Source organism: Parambassis ranga, chromosome 7, assembly GCF_900634625.1.
Source record: "Parambassis ranga chromosome 7, fParRan2.1, whole genome shotgun sequence".
Taxonomy (NCBI): Eukaryota; Metazoa; Chordata; class Actinopteri; family Ambassidae; genus Parambassis; species Parambassis ranga.
In genome coordinates this window covers 17,464,769-17,478,288 of record NC_041028.1, presented here as the reverse complement: position 1 = coordinate 17,478,288, position 13,520 = coordinate 17,464,769, and the positions used below count along the sequence as shown (strand labels likewise).

Here is a 13,520-nt window from a genome sequence, read left to right as displayed (position 1 = left end):
CATGTACCAGTTTGATTTAATACATAATTTATTGGCTATATTTGCAAATAATGTTTAGTGTTGTTGTTTTGAGCAGTGTGTGAGCTATAGTTACTTTCCTGATTTTAGATTAGAAATCCAAAATTCTACAAATTATAGCAGTGGACTACTGTATTTCTACGCACTGTCTTTTCACACTCGTCTTTCTTGCTTTATTTTGAAAAGATCCTAACGGATGTTGTGTGATACCTTTTTCAACTTGATGCAGTAAAAGTACGGTAAGAGGCACGTCGCCATGGCGAGCCGAAAAGCTTTACAGCCAAACCGAGATAATGGAGACAAATACTCCGTGTTGTTGCCTACCTACAACGAAAGAGAAAATCTGCCATTGATAGTATGGCTTTTGGTGAAATATTTCGGTGAAAGGTGAGTTCCTGGCAAGCAAGAAAAGCTGCTCGGCTAGTGTTAGCTAATGTAACACTTGTTAATCAGTGATGAGCTGTCACTAAACCAGAGGCGGTCGCCTGAGTTGGTGATTGGAATATTATGGCATTTGTTTTTAGGGAGTACTGTTACAGCTGTAACAATTAGAAACCCGTTAAGTAGTTTGTGATTTTGACTTTGTGATTAGTGTGAGTGCAGTGTAGTGTTAAATGCACCCGTTACACATACACATACTCATACAAGTGTGTGTGTGTGTGTGTGTTAGAGATAAAAATCGACTAAACTAAGTTTTGTTTCCAGTGGATATAACTACGAGATTATTGTCATTGACGACGGAAGCCCAGATGGGACACTGGAGGTGGCAGAGCAACTGCAGAAAATCTATGGAGAGGAAAAGATTGTAAGCAAAAAAACTAAACATTATGTCATGAATGTGTTATAGTCAGAAAAAAACTAAATAATGCAATACAATCATAAGAAGCCATTAAATGATAAATAAATCAGTGTTTTGTAATACTGCCTACATTTTTAACAATATGCAGTAACCTAATGGTGCTTTTCTGTTTTACAGCTACTGCGACCAAGAGCGAAAAAATTAGGCCTAGGTACGTTGGGAATTTTGTTAAAACTGCTTTTATCGCTTATGATATCAACAAGTTTTCACATCTTCATGTTTCCTCTCCAAGGCACTGCCTACATCCACGGCATGAAGCATGCTACTGGGAACTTCATCATCATAATGGATGCAGATCTTTCACATCATGTGAGTGGAGTGTGTGTGTATGTGTGTTGTCTTCTCAGATGATCAAACATCACAGGAACCAGACACACACCTAAAGTTTATTTTCTGTGCCAATCCATTCCTAAAACATGAAATTAATAGATTCTATGAGTCTCACTTTACTGTGGACAACATGATATATTGTGATTGTTTGTAATATAACTTGTTGTTTTTCATTTTAGCCCAAGTTTATCCCAGAATTCATTGAGTGAGTGGCCCTAAATGTCTTTTTCCTACATTGTGATTATTAGTTTGTGCATGTACAGTGTGAAACATTTTACTGTAATACAAATATATGACGTTTCTGTGAAACAGGGCTTGTATTCTTAAATTATCGTCTTGTCTTCTTTGACAGAAAGCAGAAAAAAGGCAATTATGACTTGGTGTCTGGTACTCGGTACCAAGGGAATGGAGGAGTATACGGCTGGGACCTGCGAAGGAAACTTATCAGGTAACAGATAATCAGCAGTTCTTCACTTCAATACCTCCTTGCCTAACAAGCAAGAGACTGTGCTTTGATTTTGATTTTTTTTTTTTCCTTAGTCGAGGGGCCAACTTTTTGACTCAGGTGTTGTTGAGACCGGGTGCATCTGACCTCACTGGGAGCTTCAGGTCAGTGGTACAAGTTATAGATCATGTGTTGTTGGCATTTTGGATTCTAGCTGCATAAAGCTGTGGTTTCTAAGACTTCTTTCCTCATCAGATTGTACAAGAAAAAAGTGTTGGAGAGCCTGGTTGAGCGGTGTGTGTCCAAAGGGTACGTCTTTCAGATGGAGATGATTGTCCGAGCCAGACAGCTCAACTACACCATCGGAGAGGTGAGGTCATGTGGTTTCATTTTTTTACCGTGGTCATTTCAAAATGAATTCATTTTTGGTCCACAGTGTAAACTCTGACACACATGTATTATTGTTTTTCTCATTTTTAATTAAGACTATTTTAATTCATTATTATTTAATTTATAATTCCAACAAAAACATGACTTGGACTGACATGACTTAGGATTGATTTTACACATGTGATTGCTTTTAATATTTGTATATTTACAAAGAAATTTAGAAAAACACATCAAGATGTTCATAAAAGTCATAGTTGATCAGTTGACGTTAAAATTACTTTTTATTACTGTGAAGAAAACCACAAGTAAAACATACTGTAGCCATTCATACAGGGGTTAAACTATTCAAAAGTCCATGGTGTGTATTGTACTTCCAACAATCACTGAATTACTTTGACACTAAAGTCTTAGTCTTAGTTCTGAACTGTATTAATTCCAGTACTCGCACTCAGTGGCCAAAAGACTGTGGTTATTGACTGTGGCCTCGTCTGACATTGCTTCTGTTGACCGATGGCCAACTAGTATGAACACACTGTTCCTCAATGAGAGGTAATACCTCTCCACACCAGCAGATGGCAGTAAAATATATTCATTTTTAAAGAAGGGAAACTAGAAGAGATGGTACTGGATGTACAGACTGTAAACAAAGCGACGCTTGCTTAGCATTTTCACATGACTCATTCACCACAGAACAGACCACTGACACACGTTATACCCTCTGTTTTCCAATTTTACGACATTTCCTTGCTGCTTACTGTACTGTACTAAAATTATAGTAGAACCTTATATAAACCAACTTGGGGCAATTCCATTCCATTCTTTTGTCTCAGACACTTGGCTTGTGAAACTTAGACAACTTTTACAAGAATCCTACCGACTATTTCACATTTGTTAAGCCATTGTTATAGTTAATTGTTATTATAGTTAGTTAAAAAATCAAAAGTGTGATGGGCTATATTCTTTTCATGCCAGAAAACCAGGTCATAATCAAAAACTCATTAGAATAGATAAACAAATGGAACTGCTTGTTCTACTCCAAGATAACATTAGACCTGGTCTGAAAATCAGTAACATACCAAACATGGACTGGTTGAAATGATCTGATGAAAACTGGGGGAAGAATGGTGACATTTTTTATTATTATTATTTTTAACAAATCAGATTTGGCAGTAACATTTATCTTAAGTCCTAAATCTGAAGTCTTGTTTTGCTTTTGGGTGTGAATTTTAAAGCAGTTCTCCATTCTTTTCCCAGGTTCCCATTTCCTTCGTGGATCGAGTTTACGGAGAGTCCAAACTAGGGGGGAATGAGATTATTTCATTCGTGAAAGGCCTGCTCACGCTCTTTGCCACTACATGATCTGTGATGTCCACTTGGACATCCCTCAGTCACTGTCCTTCATGCAGTAGTTATAACAGAATAGTAATGAGCAAGGAATAAAAGCTCCACTTCCCTATGGTCAGACAGTGACATGACAGCAAATGACAAGGGAGACATCTCCGCCTGTAAGCAGTAAATATTAAATCATTTTCTGTCAGTAGCCGTCTAGATGTGCTTTACATTCCTGTCATCTACTTTTACTCTGTTTGGAGCAAAGCACGCTGTCTCATCATTCCCATCCAGGACAGCTGATTGAACTCTGCATTAACAAGGTTCAGATTGGTTCGAGTACTCCTGTTTGTAATAAAATAAATGGTTTGTATTGTTTGTCTGTTTTCCTGTTACTGATATATATTGATCAAACGTTTTCCAAGGCTTGTGTGTGTATCCATGTGACCATTCAAAGATGAGCACAGGAAGTGTCTGTGGTGCTGGAACAAGGCGCAGGTTGAAGCAGAACTTTTCCCATTGCTTTTACCTCTCCACTGAGAGTTAACACACAGGGCTGTTCTGCAGGGCTGCACTTTATGTTACCACACTGGAAAGTAGTCCCGGTCACTTTACTACTATTACTAGTTTATAGCACAGCGCCACCTACTGTTGGTTCAACCATTTGTACCACTCCAGCTGAGTGCTGAGGCACTGTGTGCATCCGACCCTCCACAAGACAGGAGCAGTGAGGAGGAGGGATGCTAGATGTAACCCGACCGCGCATGCGCCACACTCAGAGAAGCCCACTTCAGAAGGACGCCCGCTGTCGGTTGGTTCCCGCAACTACTCCGCCGGGTTGTTTACCCCACAGAGCAGGACACTGAAACCAAAAGGCCCGCCCTAGGCTTTGATTGATTAGAAACGTGTTTTCTTAACAAACTTTCGCTTAATTGGACAAATTGATTGACAGACCAATCAAGAGTTTCAACGAGTCGGGCTCGCGATGGTCTCACAATGAGATTATTTATGCTAATCAAGTAGATGTCACTTCCGCCCCTTTTATTTGCGCCATTTTGGATAGGGCAGTTTCTAGGCTGGATGTGTATTGTCTGTCAGAGAAGAGAATGGCCAAAGCATTATCGGCTGCCAGGCAATTATAAACAGGCAATTTATGTGAAAGAGTAAGTACGCCGGCTGTTGTTCCCATCACCCGCCCATGTGTCCAGCCTCACCACTCCAAGGAATGGAGGTTTAAATTGTCTAATGAAGCTCGGAGGCGTTCAGCTCCTGTTTGCCGACCACAGGGAAGAGGATAGCCCTTGTCGGCGAGGTACAGTCGGGTTTGGAGGGTAGACCGAGCGCCGGGTGGTTGCTTCTCCCACACGAAGAGACTTGTCACCTGAAAGGATTATTACCAAGATATCTGGACAAGTGAGAGTGTCCGCACGTCGCCTCTACCATCCTGAGGTGACACATTACACTAAGGCGGGAGCACTGGATGTGAAAGCAGGTAAAGTTGTCTGTCATAATGTTGGTAATTTATCCTGAAGGCGAGAGAGTTTGGTGTTAGCCGCGGCTACCTGCGGTGATGAGATGGGTGGCGGTGAACTACAGCTAAGGTAACTTGGCTGTCGATATGGCTAACATTATGTATCTGTAAGGGAGTGGGGGGTCGGCGTAGCCTCAAGTTTACTTGTAAACAGTTCGGATAAAACGCATGCGACTGTGCTTTGTGGGGAATTGAAGGCAGAAATTGTGGCGTTAGTTGTTGGACAGCCCATGTTGTTGGTACGAGTTGGCTAGCTTAGCATGCTAACTTAGCGCGGTGTGCCCCCATTCTTTGTCAGTGGCAGCAGCACCCTGCCAAAGCTATCGATCTGGATTCTGCCAGATGTTGATCAGAGATTAGATTCACTGACACTGACATTACCCCACCGATCTGGTTATGTCCGCAGCTAAAGCCCTAATCAGCCAAATCAATACGATAAAGACTGGAAACGTGTAAATGTAATACTTGATTATTGTGTAGACTAACACAGAGAGTCTGTGTTTTATAATCTGTACAGCTGCCAGCATAACCATGCAAGTTTTTCCCCTTTAAATACCCAAACCCTCAAAGGTGAGAAGAAGAACATGATCAGATAGCTGACATCGGGTTTGTGATGCCCCCCTCTGTGGTCCAGGAGGAAGAGGAACAGGAACAGGACTGTCACATGCCTGGGACAAGTGTCAGATTATGATCATGACCATTCACATCCCACAAACAGCTCTCCACCTTTATTTCCAGAGGGCTGCAGACAGGTGTTGAACCTAGTGACACAACTAACCTCTCTGCATTTTAAGCACCTTGAACTTTTCTGGGGATTGTGAGACATTGGAGGAGAAGTGTCAACAGGACATATGTGATCATGCCCTGATGGAGAACTGAGTGAGGACATCTGTGGTTGAAGGTTTGAAGGCCTCTTGTTTTTTCTCCTTCACTCCAGCATAGAAGGGGGAAACCTGTTTTATGCCAGCAGCCCACAGCACAGCAGAGCAAAGCCTCCTTTCCTCCTCTCCTCTTCCTTTTCTCGCTCCCTTCCCTCCTACTCAGTCTCTCCTTGGCTGTTTTCTCTCTCCCCCCCTCCACTCCTCACACCCCCCTCTTTCTCTCACCCTCTTCCATTTTCTTTCTCCCCCCTCAGCCTCTTCCCCGCCTTCCCTCACCCACCCTCCCTCCCTCCCCGTCTCTCTCTGAGCCTGTCTGTCCGGCCTCCCCATCCCATCTCTTCCCCTCCCCCTCCTCACTTCCGTCGCTCACTTTCTGTCCTCTCCCTTTCCTCTCATCTCTCTCCCCTCGCACTCCGTCTCCTCTCGCTCACTCCCCCTTCCCTCCCTCCTCTACCTCCCTCTCACCCTCCTCTTCCTCCAAGCTCCCCCACCACCTCATCCTCTCTCACACTCACCCTCCCCCTTCCCTGATCTCGCTCACTCCTTCTGTCCCTCCCCTTCCTCCCTTCCAACATCCCTCCCTCTACTCTCCTCCCTCACCTCCCCTCCCCTCTCCCTCTACTGCAGACATATTGTAGAGGCTGCTGCTGACTCAATAGGAGGCGCCATTCTGTGATGGTATTGCAAAGGCAGGGAGAAAAAAGGGGGCAGGCAGAAAATAGGGAGGCTTATATAATGCTTGTCCTCTCTAGCGCCACCTACAAGTAACAGAGGAACCAGGGAAGGGAGATTGAGAGAGGAAGTGGGCAGGGGTGTGCTGTCTTTCACTCACTTCACTCACGCACATATCTTGATGTCAGACAGAGAGATTGGAGGCAGGCAGGCAGGACAGTGAGACAAACAGCACGTTGAACAGTGGACCAGCAGTTGATGGAACCTCCTCCTCCTCTCTGCTTTCTAGAAGGTTAAATAAGCTGAGGTGTTCACAGGAATTGTTTGGGCCTGTACTGTTTGTTGTCACTGAGCTGCCTTTATGTCACTGCACATCAGTGACCTTTGACCTTACTGTTGCACGTGCAGGTTTAATTTGAGTGGATTTGTTGCACTAGCCACTTCACAATCTGAATCAAAGAATATGGCAAAAAGTAATCTTTAGGTCATTTTTGTACAGTTGTGCCTTAATTTGACTTATCAGCCACTATGATCGCAACCTCCAGAAGAAGGTTAGGTCAGAATACTACTAGGATACTGTCAAAATATGACCATAATCTGGATTAGAGTGCATGTAAACAAAGTAAAGATTAAACGCTGGTTTAGAACTTTTTGCAGTCAGTATTATTTGCCAAAATGCCAGCATGCTGTTAAAATAGTGTGATGCATTTGCTGTTCCATATTTCTTTACTTTGTGTTTGTGGCTGTCTGCCATTTATTGTATTTGCCACACGGACTCAATACAGTATTATTCCTGGGCAATGTAAACCAATGTATTATTGGTTTCTGACCAAAACAGGTCAGTACTACCTGTTAACCAAGCACCCAATTGCATGGATTCAAAATTTGAGACAGCAAATCTGAGTGAGCTGCAGCTGAAACCTTGCTGGATAGGTTGTTCTGAGAGATAAGTATGTAGGAGTAGGATTTTTTTCCCTGTCATAGTTCCCGTTGCTTAACTAGCACTAGCACATATTCAGTAGTGGACAAAAAAGTGACCTTGTGACGACAACAATAACAAATGATGGCTCACAGCAACCAGAGGAAGTAGTGTATAGAAAAATGATGTAGACGCTTCCAACTCTCTTGACGTGGAATGAGTGTTGCACATGTGTACCCTGTCAAACTGATGTTTTTTGTATCTAGCACACCAGTGTAATTAAGTTCATACTCGTGGTAACGTTCGGTAGCTAACCCCAATAATCTGTTGTGTATCTTCTTGTGTCTCCACATGAATAGAACAAACTAACAAAACTTCTCCAAAGAACTGTTAAAGCTGAAAATGTCAACAGTACACGATGCCATTTTGTTGGTTTGTTTTTTTGTTTTTTTGTTTTTTTAAGTTTTTCTGGAGGTTCAGCCTGCTAACCTCTCAGTGAAGCTTTGCTACTTGGCTGTTTTATTATAGGACATAGTGTAATAGGAAAAGCACAGGTGTAAATATGGATGTAATTACAAATGGCTGAATTCCATTTAGCTGCTTTTATTTTAGGAGTCATGTATTCATTCTGTCTCTTTGTCATGCTGCTATGGCCTGCTGGGACACTGGAACAGTGCAAAGCCAGTGCTAATTGTATTCTAAACACCTGTGCGCATCCTACCATGTTGGGGTACTGTATCTGCTGTGAAAAAGTAATGGCAGTTATTATTTATTTTTTTTATTTCCTCTCAGCTAAGCCATAGGAAACCAAACTGAATACAATTTGACTTTTGACAGACTTGGTCCTTTTAACTGGAATGTTAATTCCTAATACTTGCTCTGTCACCAGACATGTGTCCAGATTGTACCCTGCACCTGCTGATAGCATGCTGTTTGTGTCTTTTCCGTCCAGGCCAGCAGAATGTTCCAGCTCCCTGTCAATAACCTGGGCAGTCTGCGGAAAGCAAGGAAAAATGTCAAAAAGGTCCTGGGAGACATCGGTCTGGAGTTTTGTAGAGATCACTTAGAGGTAATCACCACATATTCGCTGCTTGTCTTGATAACTTATTTTATGACATCATAGTCTTCAAATTCATATTGACAGCTTTGCATTTCAAGCTTCTGTTTTGTAAACACACAGCCAAGGTGTACATGTGGGTCACTGTGCGAGCTGAGATTGCTCTTCTGTTTGCCTCTCTGCTTGAGCTAAGACTACAGCTGTAAGGTCCCTGGCTCTGCTGCATGAAATTAGATAATTCATTATGATATGCACTGAATTCATATGCTGTAGCAACATCCAGTATTGTGATGACCATCATTGACACAATGTCCTTATTCTGCTACATCCAGCTAAGTGTAGGAGAAAGATGCTTCACAGCTTAAAAACAGAAACCAAAGACTTTACATAAATCAGCATCAGGTTCTCGGCACTAGGCTCAACTGTGGAGAATCATATATATCTGCTTGCAGTAGATGAGAACTATAATTTAAATTACAGACTGATTTTTCCAGCAGCAACTTTTTTGAGGCAATTTTTGTAGTATTGCGCGTCATCACATGTGTTCTGTTTAGTCACCCAGAAACCTTTTGTTGTCCTATATTTATGTCATCATCAAAGCATACTTTACATTGGATGGGTTGGTGTATAATACATTTTAAATAAATTCATCTCATATGTGGGAACAGCGGCTTCCTTGTACATTTTTTCTTCTTAGGGCATGCATCTTAATGTTAATCTTAAATTCTCTGTTTTTTTTAGGATTATAAAGACTTCACTCCTCCTGAAGTATATATAAAACACACAAGCTGGGAAGATGTGTGCATGTGGGAACCGTCACATACCAAAGTCCAGGTGTGACACATATATGAACACTCTCTGAAATGGTCTCAGATGTAAATGATTCTTTTTCACATTACAAAATCTACAAATTTTGTTTTTCCTCTTTTGTGTCTTCAGGACTACAGATCGAAACCATTCTGCTGCTCTGGCTGCCTCTTTTCATCCAAGTACTTCTCTGCATACAAGAGCCACTTTCGCAATGTACACAGCGAGGACTTTGAAAACAACATTCTGCTCAACTGCCCCTACTGCACTTACAATGGAAATAAAAAGACTCTGGAAACGCACATCAAACTTTTCCACATGCCTAATAACACAGTGCGGCAGGGCCCTGGTGGAATGGTGGCGGGAGCTGGTGGCATCATCATAAAGGACGGGGTGGTGAAAAGGACCGGGGACAGCGTGGAACAGGCCGTGTACTACTGCAAAAAGTGCACCTACCGGGACCCTTTGTACAATGTGGTGCGAAAGCACATCTACCGGGAACACTTTCAGCAAGTGGCCCAGCCCTATATAGTAAAACCAGGAGAGAAGGCAAATGCTCAGAATGGAAACGCAGAGAGTAATAACACGAACAATGTTAGCAGTAACCAGATTCACTGCAAGAAGTGTCTGTTCGTTCCACGGACTTACGAGGCACTTGTTCAGCACGTCATAGAGGACCACGAACGAATTGGCTACCAGGTGACTGCAATGATTGGGCACACCAGTGTGATCATCCCTCGTCCCAAACCCATTATCATGATGCCCCCTAAAACCCAGGGAGACCGGACCATCATTGGAATGGGCCCTAAAGGTGCAGTAATGGCCACTACGAGGTCTCCTAGTTCACATCAGCTAGGTCGCGTTATCAACGCGTCGAAGGCCGGCTTCAACTCCCAGAGTCTTTTATCTGGATTGAAGCATGAGGCATTAGGTCTAAAGGCCGGGACAACACAGTCATTCTCCATCGGCAGCCAGCAGGTCAGAGTTACCTTACCTGGGAATGCCCAGGTTTCTGTGCCCCAGCAGTCACATGCAGCCAAGCAGCTAATTACTGGCAGCCTGCGGAGCCCAGTTATGGTCAATGCCTCTTCTTCACTCAAGTCCAACCCTCTTGGTTCACGTGTTCAGGCAGCAGCTACCACTGTGGCGTCTGTCACGGCCAAGAAAGGAGGCTCCTCAGTTCTCGGCACGTCATACACACAGAAATGGAAAATCTGCACCATCTGCAATGAGCTCTTCCCAGAGAACGTCTACAGTTCTCATTTTGAGAAAGAGCACAAAGCTGAGAAGGTGCCAGCTGTGGCCAACTATATCATGAAGATCCACAATTTCACCAGCAAGTGTCTCTACTGCAACCGTTATCTCCCCAGTGACACATTGTTAAACCACATGCTGATTCACGGTCTGTCTTGCCCACATTGCCGTGCAACCTTCAATGATGTTGAGAAGATGGTAGCTCACATGCGGCTGTCGCATCCAGATGAGAGGGTTGGCCCACGCACAGACTCCCCCCTGACCTTTGACCTCACTCTGCAGCAGGGCAATCCCAAAAATGTTCAGCTGATTGTCACTACATACAACATGAGAGATGCTCCTGAGGAGTCTGTGGCGTTTCATGCGCAAAACAACACCTCTGTGTCATCAACCTTGTCCACCTCTCTATTATCAGGCAAGAGGTTAATGCCTCAGCACCCTCCCAAAACGCCATCAGTGGGTACTGACAGTGCACCAATCAAGACTCCTCCACAGGCTTCTGTGCCCTACAAGAGGGATGTAGGTAAGACACTGTGTCCTCTCTGCTTCTCTATCCTCAAAGGCCCAATCTCAGACTCACTGGCCCACCACCTGAGAGAGAGGCACCAGGTGATTCAGACAGTCCACCCAGTAGAAAAGAAACTCACCTACAAGTGTATTCATTGCTTGGGGGTTTATACAAGTAACATGACAGCCTCTACCATAACCCTTCATCTGGTGCACTGTCGAGGTGTAGGGAAGTCCCACAATGGGCAGGACAGCCGAGCCACTCATTCTTCTCGCGTCAGCCAGGCCCAGAGCAGTGCTCTCAAGCGGGCCAGCTTTGATAGTTCGGACACTAGTGCACCAAAACGACGGAGGCCAGGGCCTCCAGGGGAACGAGCCCATCCTCTGGATAACCGCGGCCCAACAACTTTTGTAGAAGATCCTGATGAACCTGTAGTTCTGGCTCTTGACCCCAAAGGACACGAAAACCAGTCGTATGAATCCAAGAAGGCATTCCTGACAGAGTATTTCAATCGAGCACCATATCCTACACAGCGGGAGGTGGAGAAGCTGGCCGCCAGCTTGTGGTTGTGGAAGACTGACATCTCGAGCCACTTCGTCAACAGGAGGAGGAAATGTATTCAGGAATGTGAAACCCAGGGCTCCAGCGTGTTGCTCGGTTTCAGTATGCACGAGCTCAGCAAGTTGAGTCATGAGCTGGCGTTTGACCAGGGCGGTGCGTTCGAGGGCAGACATAGCAAGCAGCGGACATCCAGGAGGCGTATGGGGCTATCTGAGCAGGCTCTCCAGAGGCATAGGGAGCTTGTGGCTGCTAATGGTGGTGTGGCTCCACTACTGGAGAGAGAGTGGCCAACCAGGAATACATCTGCTCCCAAACCCCATAGTGCCAGCAGAGACCAAACCAAGACAATCAATAGCACCTTACTACAGAAAATGCCTCTAGACCTCTCTGAGCCCATTGCCATTGACTCTGACAGTGATGAAGAAGAGCTGCAGAGGGATAACAAGGAACCAGAGGGAAAAGTAGATCTCCATGGTAACCAACAGCTTAGTGGAACTCAGAAAATGGAGCCAAGGACAGGGGCCAAGATAATTTCAGATCTAGATGATATGTCAGACGACGATGAAGAAGATGATGACGAGGATGATGATGACGACGATGACGAAGATGAAGGAATACATGTAGAGAATGGCTTCGGGCCCACAGACGGCTCAGGAAGACCGCCTGCTAAAGGAAGAGACACTCTACCCATCATTATTCCCAAGTTTGTTCCATCATCTGCAAGAAGCGGCAGAGACGGGGCCCAGCTGGGCAAACAGCAGGTCTGACTGATAGAAATATTTAAAAAAAAAAAAAAAGGACTCACACAGACAGAGAGACACTTGATTTGATCCATGCCAACAAATCTGCCTCGCCTGAAGTGAAGGACGCTGCACAGTTAGACTGGGCATCTATGAAGGAGCGAGAGAGCTCAAAACAAGCCATTCAAACACAGCAGCAAGGGTTGATGTAAAAATTTGTGAACAAAGTTCTATTGTGGGAGGGAAGGTGCAAAAAGCACTAAGTTACACCAAACAAAAATGTTTTGTCTACTTTATTACATGAAACAAGGAATTGTTAATGTTGATTTAGCCACGGAGCTCTGAAGCGTGGCTTAAAATATTGAGTTGTTTTGAGGTAAAGCTTTTCAGCTGACCAGATAATCCATCATTTTTCATGTAGTTATACCGAGATAGGTAGTGTAAATTTGTACAGTCTTTTAGACATGTTTGGACAGATGTTGCTGTACATGTACCCTTAAATATTTGCTATTACCTGTGTGTAAGGTAGCCTCATTCTGTTCTACATCGGTATGCTTAACAATAGGTGTCGCTTTGGTGGCTGGTATTTTCTTGTATGTTTAAGTTTATTTTTTAACAAAAAAACTAGCAAAATAATATATCTATATATAAACAAAATAACAGTTTTGTTTTGGCTTTTATCTTGATTAGATTTTATTTTTTTACATTTTTTTTTAATGAGTTCTGTTCTGAAGGAATAGTGGCACCAAGCTTCTTCCATTCTCTTAAGGGAAGATTTCATCCACCTTTTGCAGCCTTTTCTCATTATCCTTGACTGTACTGTACTTGCTTTGTTTTTACAATTTAACTTGAATGTTTCTTTGCCCCCACCAGACTAGACAGTGATCACCATGTTGTCATCCAGATAAAGTTACAGCATTTCTTTTTTTGCTCCAAAAATGTTTAATATGTGTTCTTTGAATTGTGTGTATTTGTTTAAAGTTTTCTTTTTTTTCCACTTAAGCATTTATGAACAATAAAGTGCTGTAATTGTGCTTCTCACACAACTCATGGCCATGCCGGTTTCTTTGTTCAGGCTGAAGAACAGAGGGATTGTGCACAAAAGGATTTTGGAGCTCATGGATGCACAGTATTAATTCTGTTTTTCTTTTTTGTAAATCTGTTTTTATTTGGAATTGTCTAAACTTTCTGCTTAAAATGTGTTGGATTCAAACTGCAG

At 43.3% G+C, this 13,520-nt stretch overlaps 2 protein-coding genes across 2 annotated transcripts; both read left to right on the top strand.

Annotated features, from left to right (window-relative positions):
• The first annotated feature begins 233 nt into the window (after positions 1-233).
• dpm1 (dolichyl-phosphate mannosyltransferase subunit 1, catalytic) lies at positions 234-3,749 on the top strand. The gene is made up of 9 exons (XM_028409164.1): positions 234-405; positions 724-823; positions 995-1,028; positions 1,110-1,186; positions 1,387-1,412; positions 1,560-1,655; positions 1,748-1,816; positions 1,908-2,022; positions 3,297-3,749. Exons 1-9 carry the CDS (start codon positions 275-277, stop codon positions 3,399-3,401), a joined length of 753 nt encoding a protein of 250 aa, XP_028264965.1. The 5' UTR covers positions 234-274; the 3' UTR covers positions 3,402-3,749.
• A 474-nt stretch (positions 3,750-4,223) lies between these two features.
• adnpb (activity-dependent neuroprotector homeobox b) lies at positions 4,224-12,389 on the top strand. Its single transcript, XM_028410457.1, has 4 exons — positions 4,224-4,863; positions 8,327-8,443; positions 9,173-9,265; positions 9,371-12,389. Exons 2-4 carry the CDS (start codon positions 8,336-8,338, stop codon positions 12,326-12,328), a joined length of 3,159 nt encoding a protein of 1,052 aa, XP_028266258.1. The 5' UTR covers positions 4,224-4,863; positions 8,327-8,335; the 3' UTR covers positions 12,329-12,389.
• The last annotated feature ends 1,131 nt before the right edge of the window (positions 12,390-13,520 follow it).

Excerpts from the sequence above, each read along its gene's own strand:
- dpm1 (XM_028409164.1), top strand. The coding sequence starts at position 275 with ATGGCGAGCCGAAAAGCTTTACAGCCAAACCGAGATAATGGAGACAAA. Across the intron at positions 824-994 it reads TCTATGGAGAGGAAAAGATT|CTACTGCGACCAAGAGCGAA; the intron begins GTAAGCAAAAAA and ends TCTGTTTTACAG. Across the intron at positions 1,817-1,907 it reads GACCTCACTGGGAGCTTCAG|ATTGTACAAGAAAAAAGTGT; the intron begins GTCAGTGGTACA and ends TTTCCTCATCAG.
- adnpb (XM_028410457.1), top strand. The coding sequence starts at position 8,336 with ATGTTCCAGCTCCCTGTCAATAACCTGGGCAGTCTGCGGAAAGCAAGG. Across the intron at positions 8,444-9,172 it reads TTTGTAGAGATCACTTAGAG|GATTATAAAGACTTCACTCC; the intron begins GTAATCACCACA and ends TGTTTTTTTTAG. Across the intron at positions 9,266-9,370 it reads CGTCACATACCAAAGTCCAG|GACTACAGATCGAAACCATT; the intron begins GTGTGACACATA and ends TTGTGTCTTCAG.